The 15214-nt window shown below is 32.9% G+C and overlaps 2 protein-coding genes across 4 annotated transcripts; one reads left to right on the top strand and one right to left on the bottom strand.

The window, feature by feature from the left end:
- Positions 1 to 3256: 3256 nt before the first annotated feature.
- Positions 3257 to 10274, bottom strand: LOC108762844 (probable ATP-dependent RNA helicase spindle-E). Of its 2 annotated transcripts, none has more exons than XM_018510047.1 (13): positions 10214 to 10274; positions 9827 to 9988; positions 9339 to 9642; positions 8791 to 9248; positions 8250 to 8610; positions 7866 to 8032; positions 6921 to 7566; positions 6464 to 6804; positions 5427 to 5639; positions 4629 to 5309; positions 4055 to 4507; positions 3530 to 3861; positions 3257 to 3456 (listed from the first exon to the last, which is right to left on the bottom strand). In XM_018510047.1, the coding sequence occupies exons 2-13, from the start codon at positions 9929 to 9931 to the stop codon at positions 3300 to 3302; spliced, it is 4218 nt and encodes a 1405-aa protein (XP_018365549.1). In that variant the 5' UTR covers positions 9932 to 9988; positions 10214 to 10274; the 3' UTR covers positions 3257 to 3299. The 2 variants fall into 2 exon arrangements, with proteins under 2 accessions (XP_018365549.1, XP_018365548.1); XM_018510046.1 differs by having other exon boundaries at positions 10159 to 10251.
- Positions 7987 to 14727, top strand: Ddx1 (ATP-dependent RNA helicase Ddx1). Of its 2 annotated transcripts, none has more exons than XM_018510049.1 (12): positions 7987 to 8013; positions 11625 to 11676; positions 11784 to 11968; positions 12048 to 12247; positions 12329 to 12799; positions 12876 to 13045; positions 13123 to 13285; positions 13397 to 13583; positions 13679 to 13972; positions 14031 to 14248; positions 14348 to 14468; positions 14535 to 14727. In XM_018510049.1, the coding sequence occupies exons 2-12, from the start codon at positions 11627 to 11629 to the stop codon at positions 14645 to 14647; spliced, it is 2172 nt and encodes a 723-aa protein (XP_018365551.1). In that variant the 5' UTR covers positions 7987 to 8013; positions 11625 to 11626; the 3' UTR covers positions 14648 to 14727. The 2 variants fall into 2 exon arrangements, with proteins under 2 accessions (XP_018365551.1, XP_018365550.1); XM_018510048.1 differs by lacking the exon at positions 7987 to 8013 and adding an exon at positions 11467 to 11504.
- Positions 14728 to 15214: the final 487 nt, after the last annotated feature.

Genomic DNA, 15214 nt, shown 5'->3' with positions numbered 1-15214 from the left:
ACGCACATCAGGCGCCTGCGTCTACGATGTCGTCACGCCGAAATAACGCGCGTCGGAACGAACGAATGAGAGACGAACCATCCGCGGAGGAATCAAATGCACAGTCAGAGTCGGCCACACTCAAAAATTTTAAATTGAATGCACCCGGTCCGTCCAAAGCGCGTCCGCCAAGGTCGAGTAGTTCTTCAGAACCAGAAATGCCAATTCTGTTACGGTTTACGACATCGCGACTAGTGTCATCGGTCGGCGGTCTGGCGCAATCAGTAGCACACACATAAGCACAAGCTCGTGTACGTGTAAACTCTTTCGTAGAACTTCTGCTACCAGAGTCAAGCGGAGAGCACAGACTCTTGCATAACGCATAACACATGAGGCATAAGAAATTGAACCAACCAGAGTTCTCTATTACATGGAAGGGAAAGAAACGGAGAACTTCGATTGGTACATATTCTTATGCATTACGTGTTATGCGTTATGCAAGAGTCTGTGCTCCCCGCTTCACACGTACACGAGCTTGTGCTTATGTGTGTCCTACCGGTTGCGCCAGGTCGCCGACCGATGGCGCTAGTCGGGATCTCGTAAACACTAATGGCTCCGGCACACCAGCGCGATGTTCGTCGCGCGCGACACACGATATCCAATGAGAGTATACCTTTAGAATGAGAACATCGGTAAAGCTGTACACTCATTGGATATCGCGTGTCGCGCGCGACGAACATCGCGCTGGTGTGCCGGAGGCATAACAGAATTGGCATCTCTGTTCAGAACTCATCAGAGGGATTCTTTCAACAATAGTGCGATTCGAATAGAACATCTATGTTGAAAGTGTTTTATGGCGTGTCATCGATGATAGCGACATCTGATCAGATGATTTTCAAAATATGAACTATATGATGTTACTTACTGGGTAATACAGATTCTTACGTGTATGAATTTATTATATCAATATTATTATACATCGCTATATAAATTTTATTACACATATAAAAGCAACACAATTGAGAAATATATTAAACAAAGAATTTTTAAGACCGTAAATGTGAACACACAATGTGTATTAGAACGGGAAAAAATGTTATATATATTGAAAAATTTTATTATATAATTATGTATAATTATATATAAAATATGTCAATTTTTTACATAACTATATATAATTTTACATATTTTTATATAATTACACATAATTATACATAAAACATTTTTTTTTGGAAATATATTACTATATCGGTTTCTCTTTTTTAAAGTAAAAAAAAAAATAAAGTGATTAGTATACTAGTAGTAATGTAATTCCCGCATAAAAATATACTACTAGTGTCACTAGTGCAATAAGTAAATTCGATCAAAAATTTCATTAAAATTTTAATGAAATTTTCTCCACTACATATATTACATTATTAGTGACACCACTTGTCGAATTTACTTATATACTAGTAGTATTTTATTTACTTTATTTTAATCCTTGTGTGCCTTTCGGCTTAGGATGGCTTCCGATTTACATTGTGTTCTTACTAACTAAAAATATATCATTTAACATTTCATTTTAACCTTTTATTTATACATTTCTTATTTATCGATATTTCGTAAATAAATCAAACTTTACAACTTTAAAATTTTTGTGTACATCTAACTTTGTGTCTTTGGTTTATACACTAGTAGTATATTTTTATGCGAGTTTGCTTCTTTCTGACCACTTTTTTTTAAATTTGCAGAAGAAAGTTCTGTAAAATAGAGGAATATGATATATGTATGTGTGGAATAAGTGATATAAATAAACATTTTTTAATTAAATAGAAAAGTAATAATACTTTATTTATTTTATTAAAATAATAACAGTTTTTATATTTTAATGTCTAAAATAATAAAGAAATGTAGTAGTATGTACTTTTGTTTTTTTGTAAAAGGTACAGAAGTATAGTTAATGTTTAGCAGGTGCATTTAAAAGTACGTATGGCGTAATGTATTACGTAAATATTGTAAATATTGGATTTAACAATGCAGAGTTCTCTTTGTAATCTTTGTAATTAAGTATAATAGACATATGGAAGCAAGAAAAAAGTAAGGAAATTGCGACTGTTGGAGAAAAGAAGAATTTAAGTATTCCATCTTTATGGTATAATTGTTTACCAAATGCCTAGAGTGTGAAAAATCATATTACTGGTAACCATTCACGTTAATCAAAGTTAAATATTAATTTAAATTTTAAAATATATAAAAAAGCTACATCTGTTATTTTTTATCAATTTTTAAGAATAGAATTCTTATACAAATTCAATTATTATTATAATGGAAAACAACAATAATCCATTAATAAAAAACATTGCCTTATGCGTTATTTATTCGTAGTATACGAATGAAATTTTTGTCGACCCTTTCCTCTTATATTAAAGCTCCTAGCTCATTTTTACGGGCACAATATTGTTTTTCGAGATTTTCTGTAGGTTGCAAGCTACTTATTTTAAACGAGTAAAGTCTGAAACTCTTGTATGCAGCACATATTGTGATGTGTCGACTACAGAAGCCGATAACAAAACTGTAAGTCTTAAATTTTCTTTCATTTTTCGTATTAAATTGTAGTTTGCAGCCTGTGTTGTTGTCGATACTTTAATTGTGGAGAAGGACTTTTCAATCCGTAAGTGCAATTAAGAGAAACGAGTCGAGGAAAATTAATCATACTTCATTGGTAAAACAGAGCACTCCAGCATCCACTTAATAATCACATACAGTACATTATTGGTATATTTCATATTTTCCACTTTTTTAAGATATATATAAATATAATTAATTAACCTAAATTCACACAGTTAAAGAAAAAAATAAAATATAGAAATCATACTTGGACAAAGTGACTAATATATGATCACAGAAACGATGTCTTAATAAGTGTAAATGTTCTTTTAAGATAACTGACTTAGAAAAATAACAAAACTGAATATTCTGTCTCAGAAAATCTATGTAAAATGAAAACAACAAATATAAACAAACTTTTTTATATATTCATAATATTACAAATTATTTGTCTCGCGCGCGCGCGTATGCATGTCCAAGAACTATTATTATTGTACATAAACATAAAATACTTCAAATATTAAATATAATAGATTGTTTCTATTTTATGAATATTCTTTTATACTGAGACAGCATTTCTTTAAATCAGAATTGTCTTCACTGTACGTTCGTTGCATGTATAATTGTTATACATAATCCATAGAATGAAGCGAGTAAAAAATAATATGCAAGAATATTTTTTCGTATTTTGAAATAGGATCGAAGATTGACGAGACTCCAAATTAAAAAAATTATACTGCAATCTCATAATGTAGTTGACGGCGCAACAGTTTCTCATTCTCTGCATGTTGCTCTGAATGAAGATGATTACGTAGCTGCAATAGGCCGAACGTTTCCGTTCCACATAATTTACAAAAAGCAGCCACTTTTCCCACTACACTTGCATCTCTGACGAAAAAAGAAAGAAAATACATAAAATATAATTCTAATAATATACATGAAAATACAAATATCTACGTACTCATAGGCAAGACTCTCTAATTGTGACAGATGCATCAGCATTTCCTCCATCTGTTCATTTGTTTCACGTAATTCTAACGCCTTATGTAGCGGATATACGTCGCCTTTTCTCACATTTTCTCGAACGGATGGCAAAAAATATGGTCCGTTATAGCGATTCCACTTATCGCTAAGCTGATCGACCTCGTCATCTTCTGGATTTCGTGATTGTCTTCGTTTCTCTTTTAGTTCAAGTAAAATGTGTTTGATTTTATTTTGATAAAGTATAATATCCTCATCACTGAAGTTATTTAGTTGCATTGCAGTATTCATCCAGTGGCGTAATTTATTTATCTGTGAAAATTGATTATCAATATTATCATTTTGCTATTGTAATAATTGAAAAAGGTCACAATTGTAATCTGTCAATAAAGTTAATGAAGAGTTTGATATGAATAGCGGAAAATGAACGATCTAACATAATACATAGGCAATCGTATGATAAATTGTGAATTATCGGATTATTGTTTATAGAGATGATAAATACCTCTTTTACATCATCTATCGTGATTTCAACGTCAAATTGAATTTCTATGTCATGATCGGGAAATATAGCCCGATTAGTGAAATTATTCTTTGGACCCAAACCGCATAAAGCCCCTGTATAACAAGTCCTGCGAGAATTACATCTTAATTCCATACGCGGTGCAAAACTCAGCGTGAGCAGTGCTGCGAGTCCAGGAATATTTGGCAAGAAAGTGGTATTTCTCAGTATTAGATAATTTTTATTCGACTGAGTGGTGCTTTGGGCAACTAAAAGACGTCTTGATTGATTAAGATCATCATCCAAAAGGACAGAATTGACGGAGTTCATATCTACATTTATCTTTTTCAATCTTCCACCTAATGTCAACTGAATCAATTCCATTTGTAAGGGAGAAAATGGACCTTGGAGATCTACGCTGGAGGTGCAATCTTCTTCTTTAGGTGGTTTGGGGTACTAGTATCACAGTAAAAATTAATTTTTTTTTGTATATGCAATGTTAATTTATATCGACTTAGAGTTACTATAAAGTAGAGTTACTATAAATTTTTATACGAAATTCAAATGATCTACTTACTTCCATTAATTTATGTTTGTCATATTGTTTCTCTTCGTAAAACTGTTTCTCTTCTATCGACATTGCATTAATGTTACTAATGTTTGCCCTTAATTCATGATTTTGCTGTGACACACAGCTTTCTTCTCTCTTTATAGCATATCCTTTCTCAATTAAAGCTTCATTAACATTAAAGTTCTCCTCTTTCTCATTAACAACGATCAATTCTAAATTAATAACGCTATCAACAATCGAATAAATTTTTCCTAGTATCTTCTTGGTTTTTTTAATTTGTGTCATAAAATAAATTTTCGATCTTTCCGACCACTGACCGTGATGATTGCGTTGATTCGAAGGTCGCAAAAAAGCCAAATTGCAACGAAATGCTAAGGGAGGAATTGCTAAAATTGTAGTATTATCAATTTTTCTTAGATCACTAAATCGTATTCTAGAGAAACGACCGTAATCGATAAAGAAAACATCGACCAGTTCTCCGATTTCTGAAATATATTCCTTAATTATAGCACGATGGTAAGCTAAAGAATCATTCTCTTCTACGGGAGCAGCGACTATGGTAGAAATTTTTGGGATAGAGAGCAATTTTTTCAAGGGGCGTTTATTGAGTATTTCTTCTATAACTCGTAATTCACTACGAGTAATATCATCATCAAGAGTTGCCCAGAAAGATCCAGGGCTAACGATCTAAAAAAAATACATACAATTTAAAAAGAATATATATATATATATAATTTAAAAGAATAAATATATCTTTAATATACGGACATTATTCTTTATTAATTAAAACAAAAGAAACCTTACGTTTTGTATAAACAGAGGTATAGAAGTTACATTAAGACCTGGCAAATTTGACCTGATTTTAGGAACATTATTCTCTAGCGTTTTACAATTTTTCTTAAAAAAAACATTCTGCTCAAATTTATGGAAATTGTAACGTTTCGCCTTCTCATTTGCCTCTTTTATATTCAACAATTTTATTTTGATTGGAACATTGCATTGCTTCATCATGATAGCCTGACAAATAAATATGTTACTAATATAGTATTAATTAATAGTTATCTTGTTTTATAATCAGTATCTTGCAATATTTATATTATATTTTCTTTATAACAGGGTTTACCACAGAAAATAAATTTTAAAATTCCCTGACTTTTCCAGGTTATCCAGATGAAAATGGAAAACTTTCCAATATAAAATATGTAAATTTTAATACATTTAAAGTCAAGAGTTGTAGGAAAACTAGTCTATATTATTAAAAACAATGCAAAAAAGGCTTAGTAGCATACTAAAATTTTGGGTGCAAATCCAACAAAAAATTAATTAGTATTGGAAAAAAGAATGCAGTTACGAAAAAGAGCGATCTAATAACAATACTGAATAAAATATAAATTTTAATTATTTTATTAAAATCGTTTAAAGTGTGCAAATTTTGAACGCATTTCATTATAAATATATCAGATATAATATTAAGAAATTATAACAATTATTTAGAGTAGGAGCAATTTAAGGAAATTGTGAGCAAATTTCAAAATTCCCGACTTTTTTACATTTTCCCCTGACTTCTCCCGGTTTTTCATGACTAATACAATTTCTCTGACTTTTCCTGGTTTTCCAGGTCTGTGGCAACCCTGTATAATCATATTTTTCTGTATGTGTTTTTACATAAAATTTAATTTACATAATATTACAGTTCAATTTAATTACAGATATTATTATGTTAATATATTTGTTTTCATATACATATATGTGTGTGTATATATATATATATATATATATATATGTATACTTTATTTTCGTTCATGTTACTTACATAATGCAAGCAATAAATTGGTAATTACCTGATAAACCAACTCTGATATATTCTGAAGACTATCGTCAATGGTTTCCCTCTCGCGAAAATGCACGTAAACACGTTGCGATCCATCAAAAGATACTTCTATTTGTTTTTCTAGAATTCCTTGATGTTTGGCAAAAATCTCCTGGAACCTTTTAGCGTACAAATATCCAGGCTGTTTCATTGGCCAACCTCTTAAATAAACTGTTTTCATAGGATCCAAAGAGCCCAGGGTCATTGTAATATTTTCTTTATAAATTTCTCGATTTTGTAAACGTTTAATAAAATAATTGGGGTAGAAAGCTCCAGCAAGAGCAACTTGAAGCACGAATTCACGATCTGCACCTAGAAATAAAATGGAAAAGTATAATTAAAAATAATTATAGAATAAAATAAAAGTAAAAATTAAATCATTTAATAAACGACTTAAAAAGAACTAAATGTTAAATAATTAAATGTACCTTGCCAGATGACTTTATTTACTCCTATACTCTCTTTAATTCCAAACTTCTGCAATCTAATGGTGATGTCGCTCACTAGAACATCTAATTCATGCAAGGCTCTTACTTGGAATCCATTTCTCTGGGCCCATTGTCTCTCGGCTTGATAAGAATTTAATCGCCGATTTGCTTTTTCATTCTGCCACATCTTGTAAACATTTAAAGTGGCAATGCAGTCACTATCAGAACCGTAGGCCCATTTTTTCCGAGTTGTATAAGAGGAAACAGTGGAATGGCATTGCTCCAAAGAGAAGACATCCTTAATAGCCATACTGGCTCCCAGAATAATAGCATCTCGTAAGACTCCGAAAATATGCCCCAACATAATCAATTTCGAAATTCGAATGTTGAGCGGAAGAGTCGCCATTACTCTGCCGAGATCGGTTAAATTTCCGTCAAACATTTGAAAAGAGTCACCCTCGTCTACCAAGGCCCCGACTTCTTTTAAGCTCAAAATGGTATTTGCCAAATTAGAGAGAGTAGGTGGATCAAGAGAATGTGAAAGAAGGACACGTGGCTCGTCGAGATCAAGGATTTTGGCTCGGAGAACGACATTAGCGAGCGGGGCGCGAAGTATTTCTGGTACGCAGTAGTCATCCAAAATATTCTGTAAATTTTATAAGAAAGCGATTAATAAGTATTATACAGGAAAAATTTAATACGTGTGTGTGTGTGTGAACTCTGATAAATTATACTCGTATATATCCCCTGTAGATCTTAAAACAAGTACTATATACAATAAGATATAAATAAAATTATAGTAAAATCCTTTATATTACTTATTAATTATTAAATTCTATTAAACATACGATTTTGAATTCTATTTATAAGTTGAATTCTATTTATAAGTTTTGTCTTATACTTCAATAGTAGTGTAATATTATATGCTTATATAGTGTAACTTACGTCATAAAATGCTTTTGGTACTAATCTATACACTCTGCCATCCATTACACGACCCGTGCGACCAGCTCGTTGTATACAGTTTGTTTTACTCGCCCAACATAGTTGCAAACTTTGATAATGAGTCGTGGAATCAAATGTCAGCAGTTTTGTAAGACAAAAATCTATCACTATAAATTATACATATTAATTAATCACTTTCTTTCACTTTATCAATAGTCAAATACTATAAAATAATAACGTTCATTTATATTAGTTTATTATATATTTTTACATATTTTATATTTTAATACTTTTATCTCTCTTTCTCTCCCCCTCTCTCCAATTAAACAGTTTCATTGTCCCAAGAATTATGAAAACATATAATTCATAAAAGTGCATATTTACCATATTTTACATCTGGTACAGTAATACTGCTTTCAGCAATATTTGTGGAAAGTATAATGCGTCTATAACCTTCCAGTGGTTTTTGAAAAACACGACGCTGCTCGTTATCGTCAGAAGCCAATGAATGCAAAATCGTTAGGTCCCATAATTTATTCTTATGATAAATTGACGACAAATAATTATATAATTCCTCAATTTCATAAATTCCTGGTAAAAATATGAGAACGGCATGTCTCTGAGGTGAATTTGAATCTTCTTCGTTATCATTTATATCAATTTCATCTAGAGCGTGGATAATAAGTGAGCAAAAATTGAGCATCGCTTGAGTGACTTTTGGTTCCATGACAGATACTTCTGGTATCTATAAAATACAAATTTATTATATACTTATATTTTATGTATTTATCTTTGTTATATTATAAAAAATTTATGAGACTTGTAATATTGATATATAATTTTAATTTATACTAAAATAATAATATATCATATAACACACCAAATCATACATTGTAAATAAGTATTTTTCGTAATCTGTACTCACATTTCCTATATTCTTGATCTCATCCAAATAATATATACAAATCTCAAAAGTTTTCTTCCGAGGAATCTTGATAATTGGCGCCGGGATTAATTCATTTTCTATTATTGAAGAAAAATATTTTGCAAATTTTATTACATTAATTGTTGCTGACATGAGAATAACTTTGACTTGTCCTGAATTTGTTTGCAATAATCTTTTAACAACTAGTAGAAGAAAATCCAAATTTTGATCGCGTTCATGAATTTCGTCTAATATAACATGAGTATAGTCCAACATGTGTTTATTGTGAATCAAATGTTGAAGGAGAATTTCAGTGGTACAATAAGTTAGACGAGTTTCGTGCGAGATTTTTTTTTGCATACCCACCTGGTAGCCTACAAGGCTACCAAGAGGCCAATTTCCTTCTTGGCTCACTCTTTTGGCGATACTTATAGCAGCAATTCGTCTTGGTTGCGTAACTATATTAACATTGTAATTTTTTAAATAGTTTTTATGTACATATATACTATAATTTTTTATCATATTCTATTAATAAATAAAAGATAAACCTATAATATTGCAATTGAGTCTCTTCTTAATATTAGCATCGAGAATGAATTGTGGAATCTGAGTGGTCTTTCCACAGCCAGTTGGCCCTTGAATGACAACTACCGAATTCGTCTCGATTATTGAGAGTATCTTATCCTTCATAGACAGAATAGATAAATCATTAGATTTTGGATTGTAAGTAAAACTGCATTCTCGATAGACTTTAGCCAGATCTTCTACATAAAGACTTTGCAGACTGTCTTCTAATTCTTCTGTCATATTTGCATTACATTTCTTTCTATTTTCATCTCTTTGGTTCATGTACTAGAATGAATATAGAAATGTAACAAATGACATAATTTCTCTTCTTATATTCTTTCAGGATAAACATCTTTTTAAGTACCTCAACTTATATTCATAATAATATACATATAAATAAATAAAATATATATAATTTTAAATACAAATTGGCTATAAAAAAATCATGTGTGATGAATGATCCTTTTACCCTTAAATACTGCTCGGCTTCTACTTCAGTGTAATCTTTCACATAAGATTCTTCCATGGATTGAATAGACATCAAATGATTGTCCTTTCCACTTGAGAAATCCATAGTTTTACAAACTGGTTACTTCTACAGGCTTATACTAATCAATAGTTTGTATAAAATCTACAAAAAATGATGTTACAATAATACTATAATTAAATAATTATGTATTAAATTACTTGTGCAGAATTACAATATCGCTCAAAGAGAGAGTTATTGTTATTACTCATGCTATCGCTAAGTTTCATTAATTAAATTATCGATATGAGAGAATACGGCTTCGTAAATCTTACATTCAATAGAAGCCTGCTTGGACAGTGGATACAAAACATCCACACACCTACTTACTGTAACCGACTACTAAATACTGCAAATCCTGCAAATACTGTATTAACCGCGATTCCATGCGATTCGCAATTGAATATAGGGATGTTTTCCAGTAAGGACACAGTCAGACATGTGCACAGTGGAAGGATAACATTAAGGCCCGTCTACAATACACGGAGTAAGAAGTAAGAGTAAGAAATTGACCAATCACAGTCGATTATTCTTCTCACATTCGACTGTGATTGGTCAATTTCTTACTCTTACTTCTTACTCCGTGTATTGTAGACGGGCCTTTTGGTCTGTTTTTTATTGCTGCACTCTGAACCAGTGCAATAAGTTAAAGTGAAACAAACGTATATTTGTTTCACTTCAACTTATTGCACTGTGTGTACTAGTTCAGAAAGCGCGACAATAAAAAACAGACCTATGGTGTGTACAGTTTGCAACCTTCTTTCTCTAATAACGTATTCGATTACTGACTCGACCGACTCTGAGTCAACAGTCTGTTCTTTTTAGTTGCATTTCTTACACAATTTAGCTCTTCTTTTGCAGCTAAACAGAACAGACTATTGACTCGGAGTCGGGTCGAGTCAGTAAATCGAATACGCTATAAATCTCCGACCTCTCTGTTTTATGAATGTCGATAAAAGCCTAAGAGCTGCCAACTGTGAAATGCTAGACATGGGGCGATATTCATAATCCGTTTTTATTTTAAAACTGTCTTAAGATGCTAGTATAGTCCTCGGATTGACTTATGACATCTTAAGATTGTATTTAAGGCCGCGGTCCGATACACGCTCATAACGCTTAAAAATCATTTCATCCTTGTTGTTTGTCAAATGTTAAACGAAGACAAACAATGCTCATGAGCGTTGTCAGCATGATTCGGACCACGGCCTAAGACAGTTTTAAATGCAAGAAAAAACTATGAATACCGGCCTGTTTCGCGTCATGAAATTGGTACTGATCTTTCCTTGTTTAACACACTTTATGTTTCTCTTTCTTTAAAAATTTATTTCGAGCTAAAGTTCCTAGGAAACATGTTTTTCTATTGGATAATGAACAGAGTCATCTGATGATAACACCACCAAGTTTAATATGATCTAACCTATTCAAGATTCTCGAGAAATCTCGAGTCTAGAGCTAGAGTCTTGGGATACTCACGGACTCACACGGACTGTGGTGGGACGGACCGGTTGTCGGCGGTTGTGGCATACGTTTATTAATATCATTATTCTAATTTTTTTTAAATTGTTTCATATTTTTATACATAACAAGAAAAACAATTGAAAAAGAATGACTGCTTTCGAAGGTATGACGTTTTTAACAAGTTACTTGTAAGCTTCAGCTTGTGTAAAATGTCAGTTTAGTTATGTCAGTTTGCCTAACAATTGTTATATCATTTTGAATGAGATCTCTTTTATGTTTTTAGAAATGGGCGTTTTGCCGGAAATAGGCAAAGCAGTTGATGAAATGGAATGGACGTAAGTAAAGATGGGCTATTTCGTAATGTAACTTTATGATTTAATTAAAAAATGTCATGTGTCCGAGAAGAAAAAAAAACATCATTTTAAAAAAATGCGAATTATAGACTACCGACAGATGTTCAAGCTGAAGCTATCCCATTGATTTTGGGTGGTGGCGATGTACTCATGGCCGCAGAAACTGGTAGTGGGAAAACTGGTGCTTTCTGTTTGCCTATTTTACAAATAGTTTGGGAGACCCTTAAAGATTTGGAATCTGGGAAAGGAGCTACTGGAGCTGTAGTTCAACAACGTGTGTATTCAATTTTGACAAAAGTAAAAATTTGTAAAGTTTGTTGATAAAATAATAGAAATAATTAAATATCTTATAGCGACGCATTGGGGTCTGAGTCTGTTTGATAGAGGACGAGCCATGGCAGTAACAACGGATGGTTTAAGATGTCAGAGTAGAGAACAAAAGGAATGGCATGGTTGCCGTGCAAATAAAGGAGTATCGGGAAGTGGCAAGTATTTTTTCGAAGCAACAGTCACCGACGAAGGTTTATGCCGAATAGGCTGGTCTACTTCTCAGGTATTTTCATAAATTAAACAATTATCACTTCAAATTTTCTTGTGAGAAAGAATAATACAGAAAATGTTGTTCTTGGAACAGGCTGCCTTAGATTTAGGAACAGACAAATTTGGTTATGGATTTGGTGGTACAGGAAAGAAATCAAATGCGAAACAATTTGATAACTATGGAGAGGCCTTTGGAATGCACGATGTGATTGGATGTTTTCTAGATTTGGTGAAAGGCGAAATAAAATTTACCAAGAATGGCATGGATTTGGGTGTCGCGTTTATATTAAATGCACAGCAAAAATCGCAGACTTATTATCCAGCTGTTGTATTGAAAAACGCCGAAATGGCCTTTAATTTTGGAGCGCAACCGTTTAAGCATTCGCCTCCAAATGACTATGTGGCTGTGTCTTCGGCTCCAAAAGAATTTGTCAAGTTCAATACTGTTAATAGCAATCAGAGTTCGTCTAATGAAAGCGGTAAACAAAAAAATAATGCGCCTCAAGCGATCATCATAGAGCCTTCTCGCGAATTAGCTGAACAAACTTACAATCAAATTCAGAAGGTGAATGAGAATTTGAATAAACCATCTGTTATCGAGACTGTATACGTAATATTAAATAACTATTTCTCTCTCTCAGTTTAAGACACACTTGAAGGATCCGACGATCAGAGAGTTACTCGTCATCGGTGGAATAAGCGTAAAAGAGCAGATTGCTGTTTTGAATTCTGGCGTGGATATAGTAGTCGGGACTCCTGGACGATTAGAGGATCTCATACAAGGCGGTTATTTGTTGTTGACGCACTGCAGGTAATTTATCGTTTGACTGCAAAGAAATGACATCAGATAGGAGTAAATTAATTATGGAGGTAAATTAATATTTCAAGATTCTTTGTGCTGGACGAAGCTGACGGACTACTAAAACAGGGTTACACCGAACTTATCGATCGTCTGCACAAACAAATTCCGAAAATTACGTCGGATGGCAAAAGATTGCAAATGATTGTGTGTTCGGCGACATTACACGCATTTGAAGTGAAAAAGATGGCCGTAAGTGCCACGATGTATTTGCATAATTCATACGTAACATAAATTGTATAATGTATATACATATAAATAAGCGAATATATAACGTACATTCAAATTTGGACTTTTGAATAGGAACGTTTGATGCATTTTCCAACTTGGGTGGATCTAAAAGGCGAAGATGCAGTGCCTGAGACCGTACATCATATCGTAGTAATGGTAGATCCGCAGAAGGACAAATTATGGCGTAACTGCAGGAATTACATAGAAACTGATGGCGTGCATGCAAGAGACGAGATGAATCGAACAAATGATATTGCCTGTTAGACACTTATCGTAATCGTTAGATAATAATTCTATTCTCGCGCGATAAAAATAATTGAGTGTAGTTCGAATAATTACACTCGTCCTATATAGGTACGTTGTCGGAGGGTGTAAAGATACTGAAGGGAGAGTACTGCATTCGTGCTATCAAAGAACATAAAATGGATCGAGCATTGATATTCTGTAGAACAAAACTCGATTGCGATAATCTCGAAAGATACCTGAAAAAATCCGGTGGACAACAGTTTTCGTGCGTGTGTCTACACGGAGACAGAAAGCCCGGAGAACGTAAGGCTAATTTGGAGAAATTTAAACGCAAGGAAGTAAAATTTTTGATTTGCACCGACGTGGCTGCTAGAGGATTGGATATCACTGGTTTACCTTTCAGTAAGTAGTTATTCAGACAAAGTCATCCCAAAATATAAACACGTGTTTTTGTTTTTAGTGATAAATGTGACGTTGCCCGACGAGAAGTCTAATTATGTGCATCGCATTGGAAGAGTTGGTAGAGCTGAGAGAATGGGTCTGGCTATTTCTTTGGTCAGTAGCGTTCCAGAAAAGGTATGGTACCACGGCGAATGGTGTTCTTCTCGCGGAAGAAACTGCAGCAACACCAATCTGACCGATCAAGGTGGCTGTTGCACATGGTATAATGAACCTCAAGTATGTATAGTCTACTTTTGATTCGAAACAAGATAATCCGTAAAATAATTGTATCGTATAAAACTCGATTAATACAGATGATCATTGATACTTCCACAGTACTTGGCAGATATTGAGGATCACTTGAATGTGACGATTCAACAAGTCGGTCCAGACATAAAAGTACCAATGAACGAGTTTGATGGGAAAGTCACATATGGCGAAAAGAGAATGACGATGGGTATGTAATATTGTTTCTCGTTATGTTATAACAAACAATTATTAACCATTTGTATGTACCTCACAGGTTCTGATTACAAAGATCATGTCCAGCAAATGGCCCCTGTTGTGACCGAATTGGCAGCGCTGGAATCCAGAGCGCAGCTTGCGTTTTTAAACATTCATATGGCGGAGGGTTAAAGTGAAATTACTCAAAGATATTTAACGACTGAAATTCTAATCGAGTCTCGCAATTCTAGTAATATAGAATTCTATTCCAACCTTAGATATTAAAGGAAATTAATTAATTAGTTGTTACTTTTAATTTAACATCTATTTAAAAATGTATTTTATCTTGTCATTGCTATTATTCTTTATCTTTCTGTACTTGTGTACATTTCTAAAACTTTTTTCGCACTTGTAAAGTCATGGCGCATTGCATAATGAAAATATAAATGTAAAAAAATGAAATTGTTTCTCTGTCTCGTTTGATAGATTAAAACGATGTGCGATATTACGTGTGTGTGTGTGTGCGCGCGCGCGTACGTGTGTGTATATATGATGTCCTAAAATTCACAACTTTCAAAATACTATAAGAAAGTTTTCGAAAAATTAAATGAAAACGTTATTTGTAAATTTTTATTTTGCGATAATTTTTATTTTCTGAAATATAATGGTTTAAATATGATCAATTATAAACTGATAGTCACCTGTAAGTATCAGTGAGCGCTTACCAACATTCACTAATTCTATTGCACACGCAATTCG

The sequence above is a fragment of the Trachymyrmex cornetzi genome, unplaced genomic scaffold (genome assembly GCF_001594075.2).
Source record: "Trachymyrmex cornetzi isolate Tcor2-1 unplaced genomic scaffold, Tcor1.1 scaffold322, whole genome shotgun sequence".
Taxonomy (NCBI): Eukaryota; Metazoa; Arthropoda; class Insecta; order Hymenoptera; family Formicidae; genus Trachymyrmex; species Trachymyrmex cornetzi.
This window is presented reverse-complemented; position numbering and strand designations above follow the sequence as displayed.